Source organism: Eleutherodactylus coqui, chromosome 4 (assembly GCF_035609145.1).
Source record: "Eleutherodactylus coqui strain aEleCoq1 chromosome 4, aEleCoq1.hap1, whole genome shotgun sequence".
NCBI classification, from domain to species: Eukaryota; Metazoa; Chordata; class Amphibia; order Anura; family Eleutherodactylidae; genus Eleutherodactylus; species Eleutherodactylus coqui.
The window spans coordinates 110,231,553-110,247,294 of record NC_089840.1 but is presented as its reverse complement, the minus strand read 5'-3'; the positions used below and the strand labels follow the sequence as shown (position 1 = coordinate 110,247,294).

At 43.8% G+C, this 15,742-nt stretch overlaps 1 protein-coding gene across 1 annotated transcript in view; it reads left to right on the top strand.

Moving 5' to 3' along the window:
• EFHC2 (EF-hand domain containing 2) overlaps nucleotides 1-15,742 on the top strand; it is a 63,072-nt gene that overhangs the window by 13,741 nt on the left and 33,589 nt on the right. Inside the window, exons 7-10 of the mRNA XM_066599983.1 lie at nucleotides 2,143-2,281; nucleotides 8,047-8,212; nucleotides 13,508-13,650; nucleotides 15,515-15,711. Coding sequence (XP_066456080.1) covers nucleotides 2,143-2,281; nucleotides 8,047-8,212; nucleotides 13,508-13,650; nucleotides 15,515-15,711 — 645 coding nt within the window. The remainder of the gene's footprint in view (nucleotides 1-2,142; nucleotides 2,282-8,046; nucleotides 8,213-13,507; nucleotides 13,651-15,514; nucleotides 15,712-15,742) is intronic.

The following is a 15,742-nucleotide window of genomic DNA, read 5'->3' as shown; positions in this document are numbered from 1 at the left end:
TTTTTTCATCTCTTACTTTGAGCTGTGTGTGTATGGATGTAAAAAAATGATGATTGGAATTCATACAAAGTCTCCATAACAACTTTGCACCTGCGATAAATCATTGCAGAAGATGTTCAAGGTAAAATCTAGTATCCATTAAAAGTTCACAGCCTTATTGAAATCGAAGAGCAGATAAAACCTTTCTCAAAGATTGACTGCTTATCCATTTTGAACTCTTGTTTTTAATCACAGCATACAATAACACACATAAGTTATGTAATGCCTACTGCAGCAAACCAGCAATTGGCAGAAGCATATAGGTAGAAACTTACACAAAACCATGTGAAAAAGTCCCAAAGTATCAGCTGATGATCATTGTTTTTTCTACTTTTTTGATTAATTGTTTTCCTTTTTTTCTTTATGCGTTTTTATATGCTTTTCTGTAAGTTTCTAATTATATGCGTCCTCCCATTGGTGGTTTGCTGGAGTAGGTATTATATAGCATGTGCTTTCTTGTGACTATATGCTATTATTAAGAACAAGAGTGCAAAATGCATAAGCAGTCAATCTTTGAAAATGGTTTAATTTGCTCTTTGATTTCAAACAGATTCTATCATGCAAAACTTTACCTTGAAATTTGAACTTCCCAGTTCACCTGAGTTGCTGTGCACCCAAACACATATGTGAGTGTGGTGAGCTGACAGTTTTGTTTATTACAGAAGATATGGTTTATTGCCAGTGGCGTACATAGAAGAGAGGGGGCCCACAGCAAAAATAGAAATGGGCCCAGAGACGTAACTTGAAGCTTCTGGGCCCCGGTGCAAAATCTATAACAGGGCCCCCAACTATAAAGCTTTATTCACAGTACTGGGCTCCCAATATGGAGAACAGAGGCCTTATGGGCCCCCTAGGGCTCCTGGGCCCGGGTGCAACTGCATCCCCTGCACCCCCTATAGTTATACCCCTGAATGGGCCCCTTATTAAGTTGCTGGATTTTGGCACACAGAATAGAAGGGTCTGGTCTTCGTTTTCCCTTCCACTCCCTTAAAGGGGTTATCCAGGCAGCGGCTGCCAGGATACACTGGGGTTGGAAAGGAAGTACTGTTACGATCCCTGTGTAGCGACCGGCGCTCATAATTGCAAGAGCTGCTCTTATTGAAATCAGTGGGAGTTGTGCTTGCAATTACGGGCGCTGGCTGCTACACATGGTTCAGTAGTGCTTTCTCTCCGACCCTGGTGTATCGCAATGGCTGCTGCTTGGATACTCCCTTTAAGACAATTTGCAAGTGTCAGTTAGGCTGGAGAAGGGAGTCTTGCACTGGACATATACACCAAAAGATCCTCCCGACCTTTACTGCCAATGTATCTCACATAGATGTATACCGGCCCAAGGGAAGCTAAAAGGCACTCTGACTCGTGTTGGGTGCTCTATGGATATGCTCAGCATTTACACTGGGAGCTTTTTCCATTGCAAACATGATATGAACATAATCTTAGGCTGGCTTCAAATGGACGTATTTACATACATATTTGCGCAGAGAATAGAACCCATAGATTTCAATGGGTTTGTTCACATGTGTGGATTTTTCCTGCGCTTTTCAGTTGTACAAAAAGAATGCAGCATGCTCTATTTTCCTGTGCATTTGCGCACCAAAGAGGAGATGCGTGGAACACTGCTTAATTGCGCAGGACAGAGAACACATCTGGAACTCATTAGACTAATTAGCCATTTCATTTGTTACGTGATTTTTTGCTGAATGTTAATGCAAATGTTCTTGCGTGCGGAAAAAGTATAGTAGAATACACCTTTGCGCTTATAAAAAGCTTAGTTCATTCCGCAAAAAACTCTGTGCAAATACGCATACGCTCATGTAAATCTGTCCTTACATGTGGATTTTGGTTCAAATTTTCGGCAAACATTCTCAGTAACTCTATAAAACAATCAAGGTATGCTGCAAATTTGTAATTTCCTCAGCGTGCCCTGAAATATGTACTCACTTATTTTTGCTACATGTGAATGCAGTTTTGAAAACTCCATTGATATGTTTTGTAGTGTGTGGAATCTGCAATGTCTGAACGTGCCCATTATCTTAGAAGAATACAATAGTATCACAGTTTACCATTAGCATTAACATTCTTATCCTTTTACCGCCTTTTCAGACGGGATCTGTGCATCAGGAGTTTTACAAAGACAGTGACCTGACAATTGGCGCTGCTGTCAATGCATGGGGGAGAAAGATAATCTTGTGCGACTGCGATGAATTTACCAAGAATTATTACAGAACAAAATATGGAATTGGTAAGACGGTTGTACAAATAATACAGAGGATGCTTTATTGTCTATAGATTGTACGATTCTTCAAAAATCTTTAAAAAAAGTCAGCTGGGCATATAAGGGGGTGTTAACTTTCTATAGACAGGAAAATGCTGGAATTGATAAGAACTACTGACGTGAATTATGCAAATATGTGGTCTACTTGATATAGCAGACACTATTGTGGCCCCTGTGGACAATTTGCGAGTGTTTTCAATCCCAGACATGGTAGCCATTCTGAAATTTTACATAACCGATCATGGTGCTGGGTGGGACATGTGCATCTGTTGGATGTAGGGTAAGTTTTGGCCCACAGGGTGGTGCCTATGTTTACTACAAATTACGGGATGGGGTATGCAAAGTGAGTTACATTGTTGCTGCGGTGGTTGAGAGGGCAAGCAAGTATGAGAGGTCTGTGCAAAGTTGGGTTTGGTCTGACTTATGAGCTGTGAAAGAAGCCCTGGAGCCGGCTGAGGAGAGGTAGGAATAGAAACCATGGTGCCTCCTGGTTGAAGCTGAGAGTGCCCGGTCAGTTTGGATTGTCAGACTGAGGGGGTTCTGGTTGTTGACCTGTTGTATTGTTGTAAGTGGAAGGAAGTCCACTATAGATGCTATGATAGATACCAATGTGAACTGTTAGGCCTAATTCCCACGGGCGAAAATCCGCGGCTTTGCCCCACAGCTATTAGGTTCTATTGAACCTAATAGCGCAATGCTCACGGTGCGGAATTCCACCATGGAATTCCGCCCCGTAAAATTACCCGTAATCACCCTCAGCCTGTTCTTTTTGCCGCGGGCATACGCACGGACAGCTTCCATTGCAGTCAATGGAAGCTTTCCATCACGCTATCTTCTGCTGTAGCACAGTGGTAGATAGCGTAAAAATGCTTCTCCGCCCACCACCGCCCGCATCATTTGACGCTACCAGTGCGTCATGTGACGCTGTGGGCGTGTCATATGACGCTGCTGGCGCGTCACATGACGCTGCCGTCGCGTCGTGCTGTACTGCGCATGGGCAACGGCACGGGATGCAGGACATCGGGCAGCAGATCCGGAGGTGAGTATAGGGTCTCTGGGGGGCGCCATGATGGACCCCGCTGTGAAATTCCGCTTGCAGAGCCCGTCACGGCTGTAGGCTCTAGGCCTTAGGGGGTCTCACACAAACTGATTCCAATTGCGGAAGCATTGAAAGGCATAAACTTTCAATTTTTCCTTCGCACTTGTGGATACGAATTGCATATTCCGCGAGCGGAATAAAAATCGCAGCATGCTGTGGACTCCATGCAGACGGCCTCCATCGAGCCGCGGAAGTTATCCGCAATACATAAAAAGCAGGTACGTAGGGTGACTGGGCCGGGCTCACTGCTGGAATCACAGCGGGCGGCCTTCAGTGTGGCCACTGAGTCATGCCAGACCTGCTGAGTAATTAAAGAGACTGTGCCATTTAGACAGAACAATAGTTGCCTAAACGATTGCACGAGCGCTGGCGTCACCGCTTGGTCACTTGCGCTCTCCCAGAGTGTTTAAACACCGCTGGGTTCATGCTGGATTTTCGCTTAGTGCTTCACATTCTATCGTGCTCACCTGTGTGTAGGTAGGCTAAGTAAATGTTTGTATTGCCTATAAAATAGCAATGCTGGATCATCTTTTCTTACAACTCTGTGTTTTGCTTTCCTTTTCTCATACTCCTCCTTCTCCTGGAAAGTTATACAATTTCAAGTTGATCTTAGAATTCCCTTTGTCAATAGGGTGTGTCCTTGAACAGTCTGACCTTATTATTGGATACTAGACTGTGTATGGATGCACACTACCGCCAAGGGAATTTTGATGCCCTATTGTCAATTTATTCATACTTTCCAAGGAGGAATGTAAAAGGCACAATGCAGAGTTCTAAAAAACAGATTTTTCAGCATTGCTCTTTTGTGGAGATTATAGGTATTTACTAAAACTGACAAGTGAGGAGAGCTGAGGGGTGCTCTGTAATAGCAACATCCCCGGAGATGCCAATTTATTGCCCTACTGAGAATGTAATTGTTTTATAGATTGTCACTTCATTATTTCAAGCATTATATTTTTACCTCTTTGTATAAAATAACATGTCACCCAAAAGATTAATGTTCCTAAGAGAGGGGAGGGGGACAGTGGATGGAGACACTTAGAACAATACTGACCTGTCGAGAACAGAATCGCGGTATTGGTAATTTCAGTAAATTGATTTTAGATTCATCCAGGGCTTTATGGAAGAGAAGCTGAGTTTTTATTGCATTATTATTGATTACAAACACATCAGTGCAACTTAAATCAATTACATTTGTCAAATGTAAAGCAAATAAGGTACAATCAAATTACCGCTCTGCTCGGGTCAGCTCGATGATCACATTATCCTTGTCCTTGTAAGACCCTTTGGTAGCACACAGAAGGTAATTTTATTTGAAGTACTGATTTGCAGTGGATCGTAAGAAAAGATGAGTAGGAAAATATACAAATACAGTAAACTGGGGAATTTTGGTTTAAAGATTATTTCTTCATTGAATAAAAATGACATGTAATTATGAACCCTTAGGCCCCCTTCACACGGGTGTATTTGTGCACACATAATTTGCACACACAATACACAGAGAAGAGGCTCAGTTGATTTCAATGGGTTCGTTCACATGCGTGTATTCTCCTGTACATTTCGGTTGTGCAAAAAAACCTCCAGCATGCTCTATTTTCCTGCGCATTAAGGCCGGATTCACACAGGCGTATGCGCAAAAATGCATGTATTAGTTCAACATGTTTGCACCATGAATGTCACGCTTTTGCACATGTTTTTGCACATTTTACTGTCATTTTTGCCCTGTGAGAACTACCCGTCCTGTAATTTAAAAGGCTATGTAGCCTAATTACTTTCAGGTGGGTTCTTTTTCCTGCAAAATTGTGGGAGACCCACAGCGTTTTACAGATACGTACGTGGGCTTGAGTCCAAAGGGCTTAAAAGGGTTCTGTTATTAAAAAAAAATTCTATACTCGCCTATTCCTTCCCTGTCAGTCTCTTTACCACAGCTTCTCATCACTGAGCTTCTGCAGTGCCCCGGGTCACCTCACCTCCAGCCGGCCGGCTTGTTATGAAGGCTGCATTCCTCGCATTGTCTTCTGGCTGGGTCAGTGAAGGTCACATCCCTGTGCTGCAGTGTTCACTGCCTAGGAAGGAATTCTGGTCTATTGCAGAAACAGCGGACATAAATAGTCTCTGCAATAGCTCGGCATTCCCTCCTAGGCTGTGAACTAGTAATGTAGTGTACATTGCTGGGCAGGAAGGAGACTGCCTGTGAATGTACGTAACATCACAGGAAGCAGAGGAATCAGCCAGCTGGAGGTGAGATGACCCCCCCACCGGGACTGAAGGAGACAGGAGAAGATAGGTGAGTTGAAGATCTGGTAAGCAGACTGATGGGAAGGAAAAGGGAAGCATAGAGTTTTTGTTTTCCAATGACAGAACCCCTTTAACCCATCTATACACAAAACTTGAAATATTTTTTTTTTTGTAATGACAGAACCCATTGTTTTTAATAGGTTTATTCACACTTTCTCTTTTTCGCACCCATTTTGAGTCCAAAAAAAATACCCTGCAACATTTTTGTACGTATTTGCACACCTAAGGCACCATAGGTGCGCACCTGATCCCCGCAAAATTGCGCAATGACTTATTAGCCTGCACAGTGTTGACAACCGATGTTAACGATCCCTGGCAGCATAGAAAGTACAGTTAAAAGCGCCAATACACAAGCATATCTGCACCTACGCTCGTCTGTAGAAGCTTTAACAAGCAGTAAATATGTTTGGTTGTATACTGACACTCACCTCTTCACACTGCTGCATAACAAGACATTTTTCTCCCTCCGAAGTGTTAGCTGGCAGAACATATGGGAGATGTTATCACTGCCATATTCTTTGCCTATGAAATTGGTTGAAGGCTTAGGGACCTTTTAGACAAGCCAATTTATTGTTTGAACGAGCGAACGAGCAAATGACATCACTGCTAGCTTGCTTGCTCTTTAGACAGGTAGATACATCGTTGGCTCGTTTAAATGAGAAATTGTTCGGAATCTTTCACATTTGCTGTATAAGGCCCCCTGCACATGGGCGGAAATTCCGCGTCGGGATTTCCCGCAGAATTTCCGCCCGTGGAAGATGCCATAGGATTGCGTTAGAAAACACAATCCTAGGCAGACGGCCGCGATTTGTCCGCGCGAAATCACGCATAGAAAACAAATCGTGGCGCGCTCTATTTCTGTACGGGGCTCGCAGAGCCCCGCACCGAAATGTCACTTCCCGGCCACCAGCTCTGGTCTGCGCATGCGCCGGCTGGCTGGCAGCCGGCATATGAAAGAGTCGGAGCCGCGGGAGAGGTAAGCGCCACGCTGGTCCCTGCAGGGGCTCAGGTCGGGTCCCGCTGCAAAAATTATCGCAGCGGGATCCAACCCGGCCGTCTGCAGGCGGCCTAAGTGAATGAGAAGGATTGAATGAGTGCAGTTTAAATTAAACGATAAGTAAATGAACCAATGATGATTTTTATGCCTGCATAAAATAAACGAGAGGCAAAAAGAAAACAATTCTGGATCGGTCGGCGTGCGTTTGGATTGAACGATTATTGTACATCAGACTACTGACATTTTCAGAAAGATCTCATCAAAATGCCAAACCATAAACCCCTAGTGCTTTTTTTCTCGAAATGCTATACATTGGCTTCTTGATAAATTTCAACTCTCTAAGGACGGTTTCACACGGCCGAGAAACTCTCGTGAGAGTTGCGAAATGCACAACTATGACCTATTTTTTTACGTTCCTTGGAACGCATCACCCATTGTTTTCAATGGGACAGTAAAACACATGGCACAGCGTGTGATGTGCATGCGAGTGCAATGCGGTGTTTCCTAGTGAAAACAAGGGTAAACACTTGCCGATCCTCTAATGCAGCTGAAAGCTGCACAGGGGGATAGCTACTTTACTGAAGTGATGGGAGGCGTTTTTGTCCGAAAAACGCCTCACATCGGTGTGAAAATGTGTGAAACCACCTTTTAAAGGTTGCTATTAGAGATGAGCGAACCTACTCGGCCACGCCCCTTTTTCGCCCGAGCGCCGCGATTTTCGAGTACTTCCGTACTCGGGTGAAAAGATTCGGGGGCGCCGTGGGTGAGTGGGGGGTTGCAGTGGGGAGTGGGGGGGAGAGGGAGAGAGAGAGGGCTTCCCCCTGTTCCCCACTGCTACCCCCGCTCCTCCACGCCTCCCCCTGCCCCCCGGCGCCCCCCGAATCTTTTCACCCGAGTACGGAAGTACTCGAAAATCGCGGTGCTCGATCGAGTAATTACTCAAAACTAGTATATTCGCTCATCTCTAGTTGCTATCCAATGGTTGATGCTACAGAGCCTACTCTCCCTTCAGGATTGGAGCTTATTTAGGCTATGTCACATCTGTGCTGGAACTTCAGCCCAAATCTTGCACAAATGCTAGGAGACCAACCAACCCCATTATAGCGATTGGTGTCCTGCATGTGCCACATCTGTTGCCTTTTTTTTGTTGATCCACTTTTAGGCCAAAGCTGACCAATGAAAACCAAAGCACTGGTGTGAACCCAGGCATAGAAACGATATATCAGGTCACGCAACATATATTACTTCCCATAAGAGGCCGTCCTAATTTGTTCAGATAAAGATAAGTTGATCTGATGGGTCCTGCAGTTTTTTCAATAACTTTTTATCATCTTCTAGAGGATTTCACACCAGTCCAGTACAAAGCTCCCCAACTGCTAAAGATTGAGAAGCAAATTCCACCTTACAATGGTTTTGGTTCTGAGGAAGACTCTCTTTGTTTTTGTTTTGGACTCCTACCAAAACCGCCACAACGGGATTTCAAGAAGTTTATGGAAAAAGACAGGTATTTTATTGTATCACCTAAAATTCTACAATATATTAGTATGGTCCTTCATTACATATCAGTTGAGAAATGTAATTTGGATATAACTAGGAAACATACTTAAAGGCGTTATTTTCTGTAGAGACCTTATTTTCGAGCAGCATATATCCAAGTATTTTAGGTTAAACTGTTAGTCAGAACAGAGAGGCTAGAAATAGTTTATTTCTCTTTCTGGAGGACCCAGCAAGTTTGTGTATCACACAGACAGCCCAATGATTTCAGGGGACATTATGTAATGTCTTATTTCCTCTGTGGCGGTGTTGTAGGGGAATTGAACATATGTTGCTGAGTTCCTTGGCAGATTACGGTAGGACCTTGAGGGTCCTATTGACAGGACAACCTGTGATTAGCTTATTTTTGGGGGACTCTTCTAATGAACCAGATCGTATCAGGGAAGCTTTAAGGATTCATGCCTACAGGAAAGCCTGTGCCCTGTGCACAATGTACATGGTCTCCATGCCCTGCCATATGGTGCTTTAATGAGGCATAGTGAGACATAATGCTGACTGTAATGCTGTGTGACAGGAGTTTATGCATTATATTATATTTATAAAATAAATCATCAAGCATTAGAAGTAGTTGTCATTTTGCTGCTATAGTGACCCAGAGTGGGGTATCTTCGAGTGGTGTGTGCCCATCTCATGTAGTCTGTCTTTTGTTCGTCTGTGTTCTGTGTTAGTGCTACCAATCTTTGTGGTGGTGAGTCTGACTCCTCTACCTAGTTGATTGGAGAGTTAGACAAGCTAGGAGGTGGAGCCTAGAGTAGACAGAGAGAAAGAGTAGAGATGTAGGCAATGGGCAGAGCCTCGGGCCTATCTCATTTGCCATGGGATACATCCTCTCCAGGGACTGAAGCTAAGAGTTCGGATCCTGCTTGAGGAGTTGGTGGTCATGGTTGCACGTTCCCTGCTAATCAACTGGGTCAAGGGACAAGTTCAGCGTAAGGCAAGAGTTTACTGAGTGTGCAGTAACAGTCAAAGGAGAGACAGAGCAAGCAATGGAAGAGTGAGTTGTATGCATTCCTCTTCGTGTCAGGAGTTTACCTCCGGAGAATGTCCATCAGATAACTGAGACTCATGACGTCTAAATGTCGGGAGAGAAAATGTACAAGGAGTGTTTTACTTAAAGACTGTCAAAGTGTTTTATACTTGGAAAATCGAACTTGAAATTGTGAGTAAAGAAAACCGCGTGCCTCAGGTTTAAAACTATAATTTGGCTGTGGACTCATTTATTCAATACGGCTGACGGCTCACCCGGGAACAGACACTGGTGTCATGTGACAGATAAGTGATGGACTGATTGACATGGTTGTTAATACAACCTGAGCAAGGTTGGGCAATCCGGAGCTTTGGATACACCGGGAAGAGGCAGTAGAGCCAATCGTGACATACCATCAGGTTTACCCTGCTGTACTCCTGGCCCCAAAGGGCCGACCTGGCCCACTAGAAAGGCCCACTTGGCATCACAAACAGGATGATACCTCCATGCCTTTCATGTTGGAGTATGCAAGAATGGACTTTCGTTGCCTAAACTGTAGATTACGAACAGAATTTTTATTGGGGCAATGGCTGCTAAAATGCTCTACATGTTAAGAGAGGAATGTGTGGAGCTGCTCGGAGAGGTGACATTGCTAGACATTCAAAGGCCAAATGTCGCCCAGCCAACCCCTTCTTCCCGCCAGCAAAAGCCCAACAAATCTTCCCGCCAGCAAAAGCCCGCCAGTGGTGAAAAAAAGTAGGGGGGTGGAAATTCCCCACTGAAGAGCTTAAAGAGCGAGGCGACAGAAACCACCCTGGGATGAGTCAGCAGTGAACTCTGCAGTTGCAAAACTGTGCGCTCAAGAGTTGGAGGAAGAGCCTAGAGTGGTGAGCAGTGAGGACTCTGATGTGATGTCTGCTTCTTTAGTGATGCAAGGCGTGCCAGCCGGCTATCCACCTGCCAGACCCCAACAGTATTTTGGGGATGAGAGAGAGGTGCAGACCTTTTCTCTGTGGAGACACCGCTGTCTGGGGACTCATCTGGATTGAGTTCCGCTGGAGAGGGAGACAAGATGGACACCAAGGCTGTGCCAATCGATGCTACCCTCCAGAGCTGAGACAGGAGGTTGCGCTGCCTGACCCCCAAGCAACCCTTAGGGCTCAGCCCCACTTCTTCGGAGGCAATGTACTCGCTAGCTCAGGCCGAGTTGGCTCCCACTACTGCTCTTGTCAGGACAGAAGAGGAGTTAGTGATAGAGGTTGTTTCTGCTCCAGCGGGTGTGGTGGAGGACTTGCCCGCCGCAGAGACTCAGAAGCACTACCCCCATTTTACTGCCACAGGAGCAGTACTTTATTACTATCCACCCTGGATTCTACTGCACAGAGACATTATCGGGGCCCAGCAGGCCGTGCTGGCTCATTTACAACCTTTTATCAGAGAATATAGAGATCAGAACTTTCCCTGTGTTTTCCGAGATGACCGGACTATGGAGAAAAGGGGTCCGCCCTATTACACTGTCTCAGCTGGGATGAAAGAGCCTCATGTTTGTTTGCTGCATCTATTGCTGATGGGCACATGTGAGAGCTACCCAAGTTTTGTGGCGACTTCTGCAGTGGTAGAGGAGCGTACCGAGGAGGACATTGAGGTTTGTAATTTAATGTGTCCCAGTCTGTCCCTCTGCTCCTCCATCGGGATTCGATCATGGGGAAGTGATCCAACCCCCATGGGTTTCTCCATGGAATCGAAGACTGAGTAACCCACTCGCCCGATAGGACCTCGTGGTTTGAAGAAGTATTAGAAAAAAAAACACGTGGACAATTTTTTGTTGAACTCCTGTTAATAAGGTATAATGTGGTTTCTTTAATTTTTTTTCTTCCTTTCACCAGTGACAGAGTAGACAGAGAGAGAGTAGAGATGTTAGTCGGTGGAGGAGGACATGTGAGTGGCAGACTGAAGCTTTTGTGCTTTTGCCATGGGATACATCCCCTCTAGGGACTGAAGCTAAGGGTTCAGATCCTGCTGGAGGAATTGGTGGTCGTGATTGCATGTTCCATGCTAATCTACTGGGTCAAGGGACAAGTTGAACTTATATCAATGTTACAATCACACATAGAAAGTTTCATTGATTCCGACAACTCCTTCTAGGAGAGGGATTGTTTTACAATGAGTGAATATATCCAACTGCTATGAGATAGCTTACAAGAATGGAACTGAAGTCTCATAAGTTCAAGCACACAGAAGAGGATAATCCAATCAAGGGAAAACAATGGTCTCTGATGCTGAAGCATAGCTTTTACATCAGTCAATGTCACTAAAGCCTTTGAACTATACAGTGAAATGGGAAGCAGGAAAGATTATCCCTGTATTCTCTATATCACGGATGGAAGGGAAAGTTTTAATCAGATCACTGCTACCTATGAGCTGTGACTATGTATTTGCAGGGAAGGCATAATACTGCATAATAACGGAATTAATCTGGTGCCTTGATTGCCAGTAGATAAATAGCTAATCAAAAAATCATGTGAGATAAAATTAAACGAATACATAAATAAATTTAAAAAATGCCCTGTCCAAAATAAAGGCTAGAAAAGGACATTCATAGTAACATAAAGCATACTGTGCAGCTTGCTTAGCAATAGTTTATTTACATAAACCCTAAAAACGTAAATAAAAACGTAAAACCCTACATAGCTCTTTGGGCACTTTGGACGCTAAGTGATTACTACTGTTGTCTTGCAGCACTGGGTTCAACTCTTACCAACAGCAACATCTGCATAGAGTTTGTTGTTCTCACTGTGTTTGTATGGATTTTTTTCCACATGCTAAAAAACATACCGACAGGTTAATTTCGCAACCAGATTGAGACCAATATGAATGATGACAATTTCTGTACCATGTTATATAAATAAAACATATCAATAAATGATATGCTATAAGTAAACCAGTGGGTGAATTCCAAAATTTAAGATGTCTCTGCAATTTATGGGCCTCATGTATAAAGACGAGCAGTGGGCTACCATTCTTTAGCCATTTTAGTGCTACAGGGCTCTCTTCTTACATGTGATGCAGACACCTACTGCACCTTAATGGAGCACACATAATGTTTTTCTGCTTTGAGAAGATTATAAAGGAAAGAATTCTCCTGCAAACCTTCTGTTACATCCACGCATCAACAGGGCACCACGGCTCAGCCCGGACGCAAGGCTGCGTTCACACAAACGCCCTAAGCACACACAAAATGCATACTGAACACCAAGGTAGGACTGCAAACTGGTCTTTTGGGCAGACATAACATATCCCTACCCTAACAGGATAACCACCACGTGAAAACCTGCCTGCAAGCAGGGCGATCATCCTGACAAGGACGGCCCCCACGCTGGAACCTAGGGACCTGCCTATCCCTGGATGGCAATCGATCTAAAGCAGGACAGGACACAGCTCACACCAACTCACAGAACAAGACTGTTCACACTTGATGTCTGGAAACCTACACATACATTGAACATGTTGCTGTTCACACCGACACACTAGGGATTGCATTCAACACAGAACAGGCCACTTGCACAGACCCAATGAACACATCACTGTTCACACACATGTCCAGCCACCTGCACAGACAGGTACCACACATCATGCATAAAAGCAAAGCCTTAGGGTGACAGAGAAACCCAACACAGAAACCCGACTCAGAGCTCACATGCATACAGATAAACCATTGCTAGTGCAAGTGTCCTCACACCAAGGGGAAAGAGTCAGACACCATACTGACATACAGGGAACCGTGTCAGGCATCACCCACCTGACACATACATAAGAGATCAGACTACCGGAGGTTGCACCTGACAAAGGGAAGGGAAGTGGGGGTCTGCATATAATGCAGGTAGGGACTACAGGTGTCTAGACTGTCCTCAGGGATGGTGAGAGAGACACTACAGACTAGATATGCATAACACCAAAGCAAGCACATAGTGGGATTAACACAGAATGCATAAACAGGATAAAATTACTAGCATCCTCTAATCAGAGGAGCTGGTATTTATGTGCAGCAGACCAAAGGGAATTGGCTGGCTGGAAAAATCCACACCCAGCCAGCTCAATTATCCCACAGATGAGAAGGTGTGCTCATGGAATCTCATAGAACTTCAGATCCCAAAAGCACAACCTATCACCTTCATTATTTGATAGCTTAGAGGCATATAGCAGTAGTATGGTCGGAGACAGTATACAAATTACTTGCTGACATCTTTGAATGAAACCCTTCTCTTCCTCCTATTTTAGGAATGGCTTGGACAGCTATGTTCTTCGGTTCGTTGCACAACTTCTCACTGAGAATCCCATTGATAAAGAACGAACGTTCATCATCTCCTACTTCTTAAGTGATGACACAATAGCTGTGTTTGAGCCACTACAAAGAAATTCAGGTACAAAATCTGGACTTTCCTATAATTTTCTGAAAGCTCTTTCTACATGAAAGCTTTAAATGTAGGGTTAAATTTTTCCTTCTTAGCCTATATTCTCTGAATAAATGTAAGAAATCATACATTCTCTAAAGGAATTATTAGAGTAGACAGTCTTAAAAAGTACATTTTGAGAATTTTCACTTTACTTGTAGACCTCTAAATTGTAGGTAATACATAAGGCTTACCATAGACATGTGATTTTTGATAGCAGATCCTTCCCATTTCAATGACATTCACCAACAATAGCAGACATTTCTCCTTTAGCCCCGATCCCTGCACCCTCCACCAGTAAACCGGTGTCATTTTCAACACTCCAGACCTTTCACTGTTCAGGTCTTCAGCTGTCTTAGTATTTAAGCCAACTGAACCAGTGAAGGAGTTTTGCCCCCAAATGCGTTTTCCAATGCTGATTGTCTATTTAACTAATTAAAGGAGAAATTTTCACCCAATTGTTCTGATTATTCAATTATTTTTGGAGTGTTGTGCTGATCCACCAGTCTTTTTTTTATTTGTACTCCTCCATTCACCTATGCCCACTTAGGTGGAGCATTCTACTGGTGGGCAGCACCTCTAGAACTTCTTGCACACTCCAAACCTTCACAGCGCTTGCTTTTTCTGGCCCATTAATTCCATACAGGATTAATATTCTGTATCTATTCACTAGCAATTTCATGTCTATTCCCAAGTGTTCCCTGATAACAGTTAAGAGACTACATTTCAATCTGTCTATTCCGGTTTTCCAAGATAAGCAGTGTCAGAGTTGTCTGGTATTTGCTTTTCTATTTTCTTTCATAGAAATAATAGTCTCGGTAATGCGTCTGGAAAGGAGTCTGGACCCACTGTGTCAGTATTAGTTTTAGCTTTGGGCTAAATTGGAGGCACAGTCTAAAGGATCTAGCTATTTTCATCTTAAGACACCAGTGTTACTCAGGCAAGTTGTAGAAGTTTTGAACAGCTTTAAATAATTAGATGGCTGAGCAGCAACCGTCTGACTTGCTCCTGTCCATCGCAGCGAGTGGCATCCTGTTATAATAACTAAGCCAACAACTATCTTATGTCTATAGCTATTTCAAGACTTTTCAAGAGTCAGTTCAAGCTAAAAATGATAAATATGTATGAAATACTTAAAGGGTTTTTTTCATTAAAAAAAATCAATACTTACCTATTCCTTTCCAGGAAGTCTTCTTACCACATCTTCTCGCTGATATTCTCTAGTCCCCCAGATAACCTCACCGCAAGCCGGCTGGATCCTCTTATTCTTGTTATGTGTCCATTTTATGCATTCTTCCGGCAGGTCAGTGTAGGTTACGTCACTAGTGATGTACCGTTCACTGCCTAGGATGGAATGCCGATCTATTGCCGAGACTGCGCATATGCACTGTCTCTCCACAAGAGTTTTCATATGCTATTGCAGAGAGACAGCGCATATGCGCAGTCTTGGCAATAGCTCGGCACTCCCTGTTGGGCTATGAATGCTATGTCACTAGTAACATAGCGTACATTGACCTGCAGAGAATGGATGCTTCGTCACTGGAAGAAGAAGAATCATCTGGCTTGCGGTGAGGTGGCCTGGGGTACTGCAGGAGACAGGAGAAGATTGGCGGGGAGAAGATGCGGTAAGAAGACTGATGGGGAGGAATAGGTAAGCATAGAGTTTTCTAATGACAGAACTCCTTTAACCCATCTATACACAAAACTTGAAATTTGTGTATTTTTGAGCCAAAATACATATTTGTTTCTTAAAAAAGACCATACCTGTGTTTGGTGGTGCACATGTCATAGCAGATAGGTTTTTGCAGCCTTATCTGTGGGATTATGTTTCTAGGAATCATAGGTGGCAAATTTTTGGAAAGATGTCGCATCAAGAAACCTGGACAGGAACTATTCAAGACTGAGATATCAGAATATTTCAAAGCTCAAGACCTCTTTGTTGGTGCCCGGGTTAATTTCAATGGACACAAGTTTATCTTAGTTGATGCAGATGAATATGTCTTCAGCTACATGGAGAAGAATGTCCAGGAGGTGAGTATAATGTTACATTTGCTGTAATACC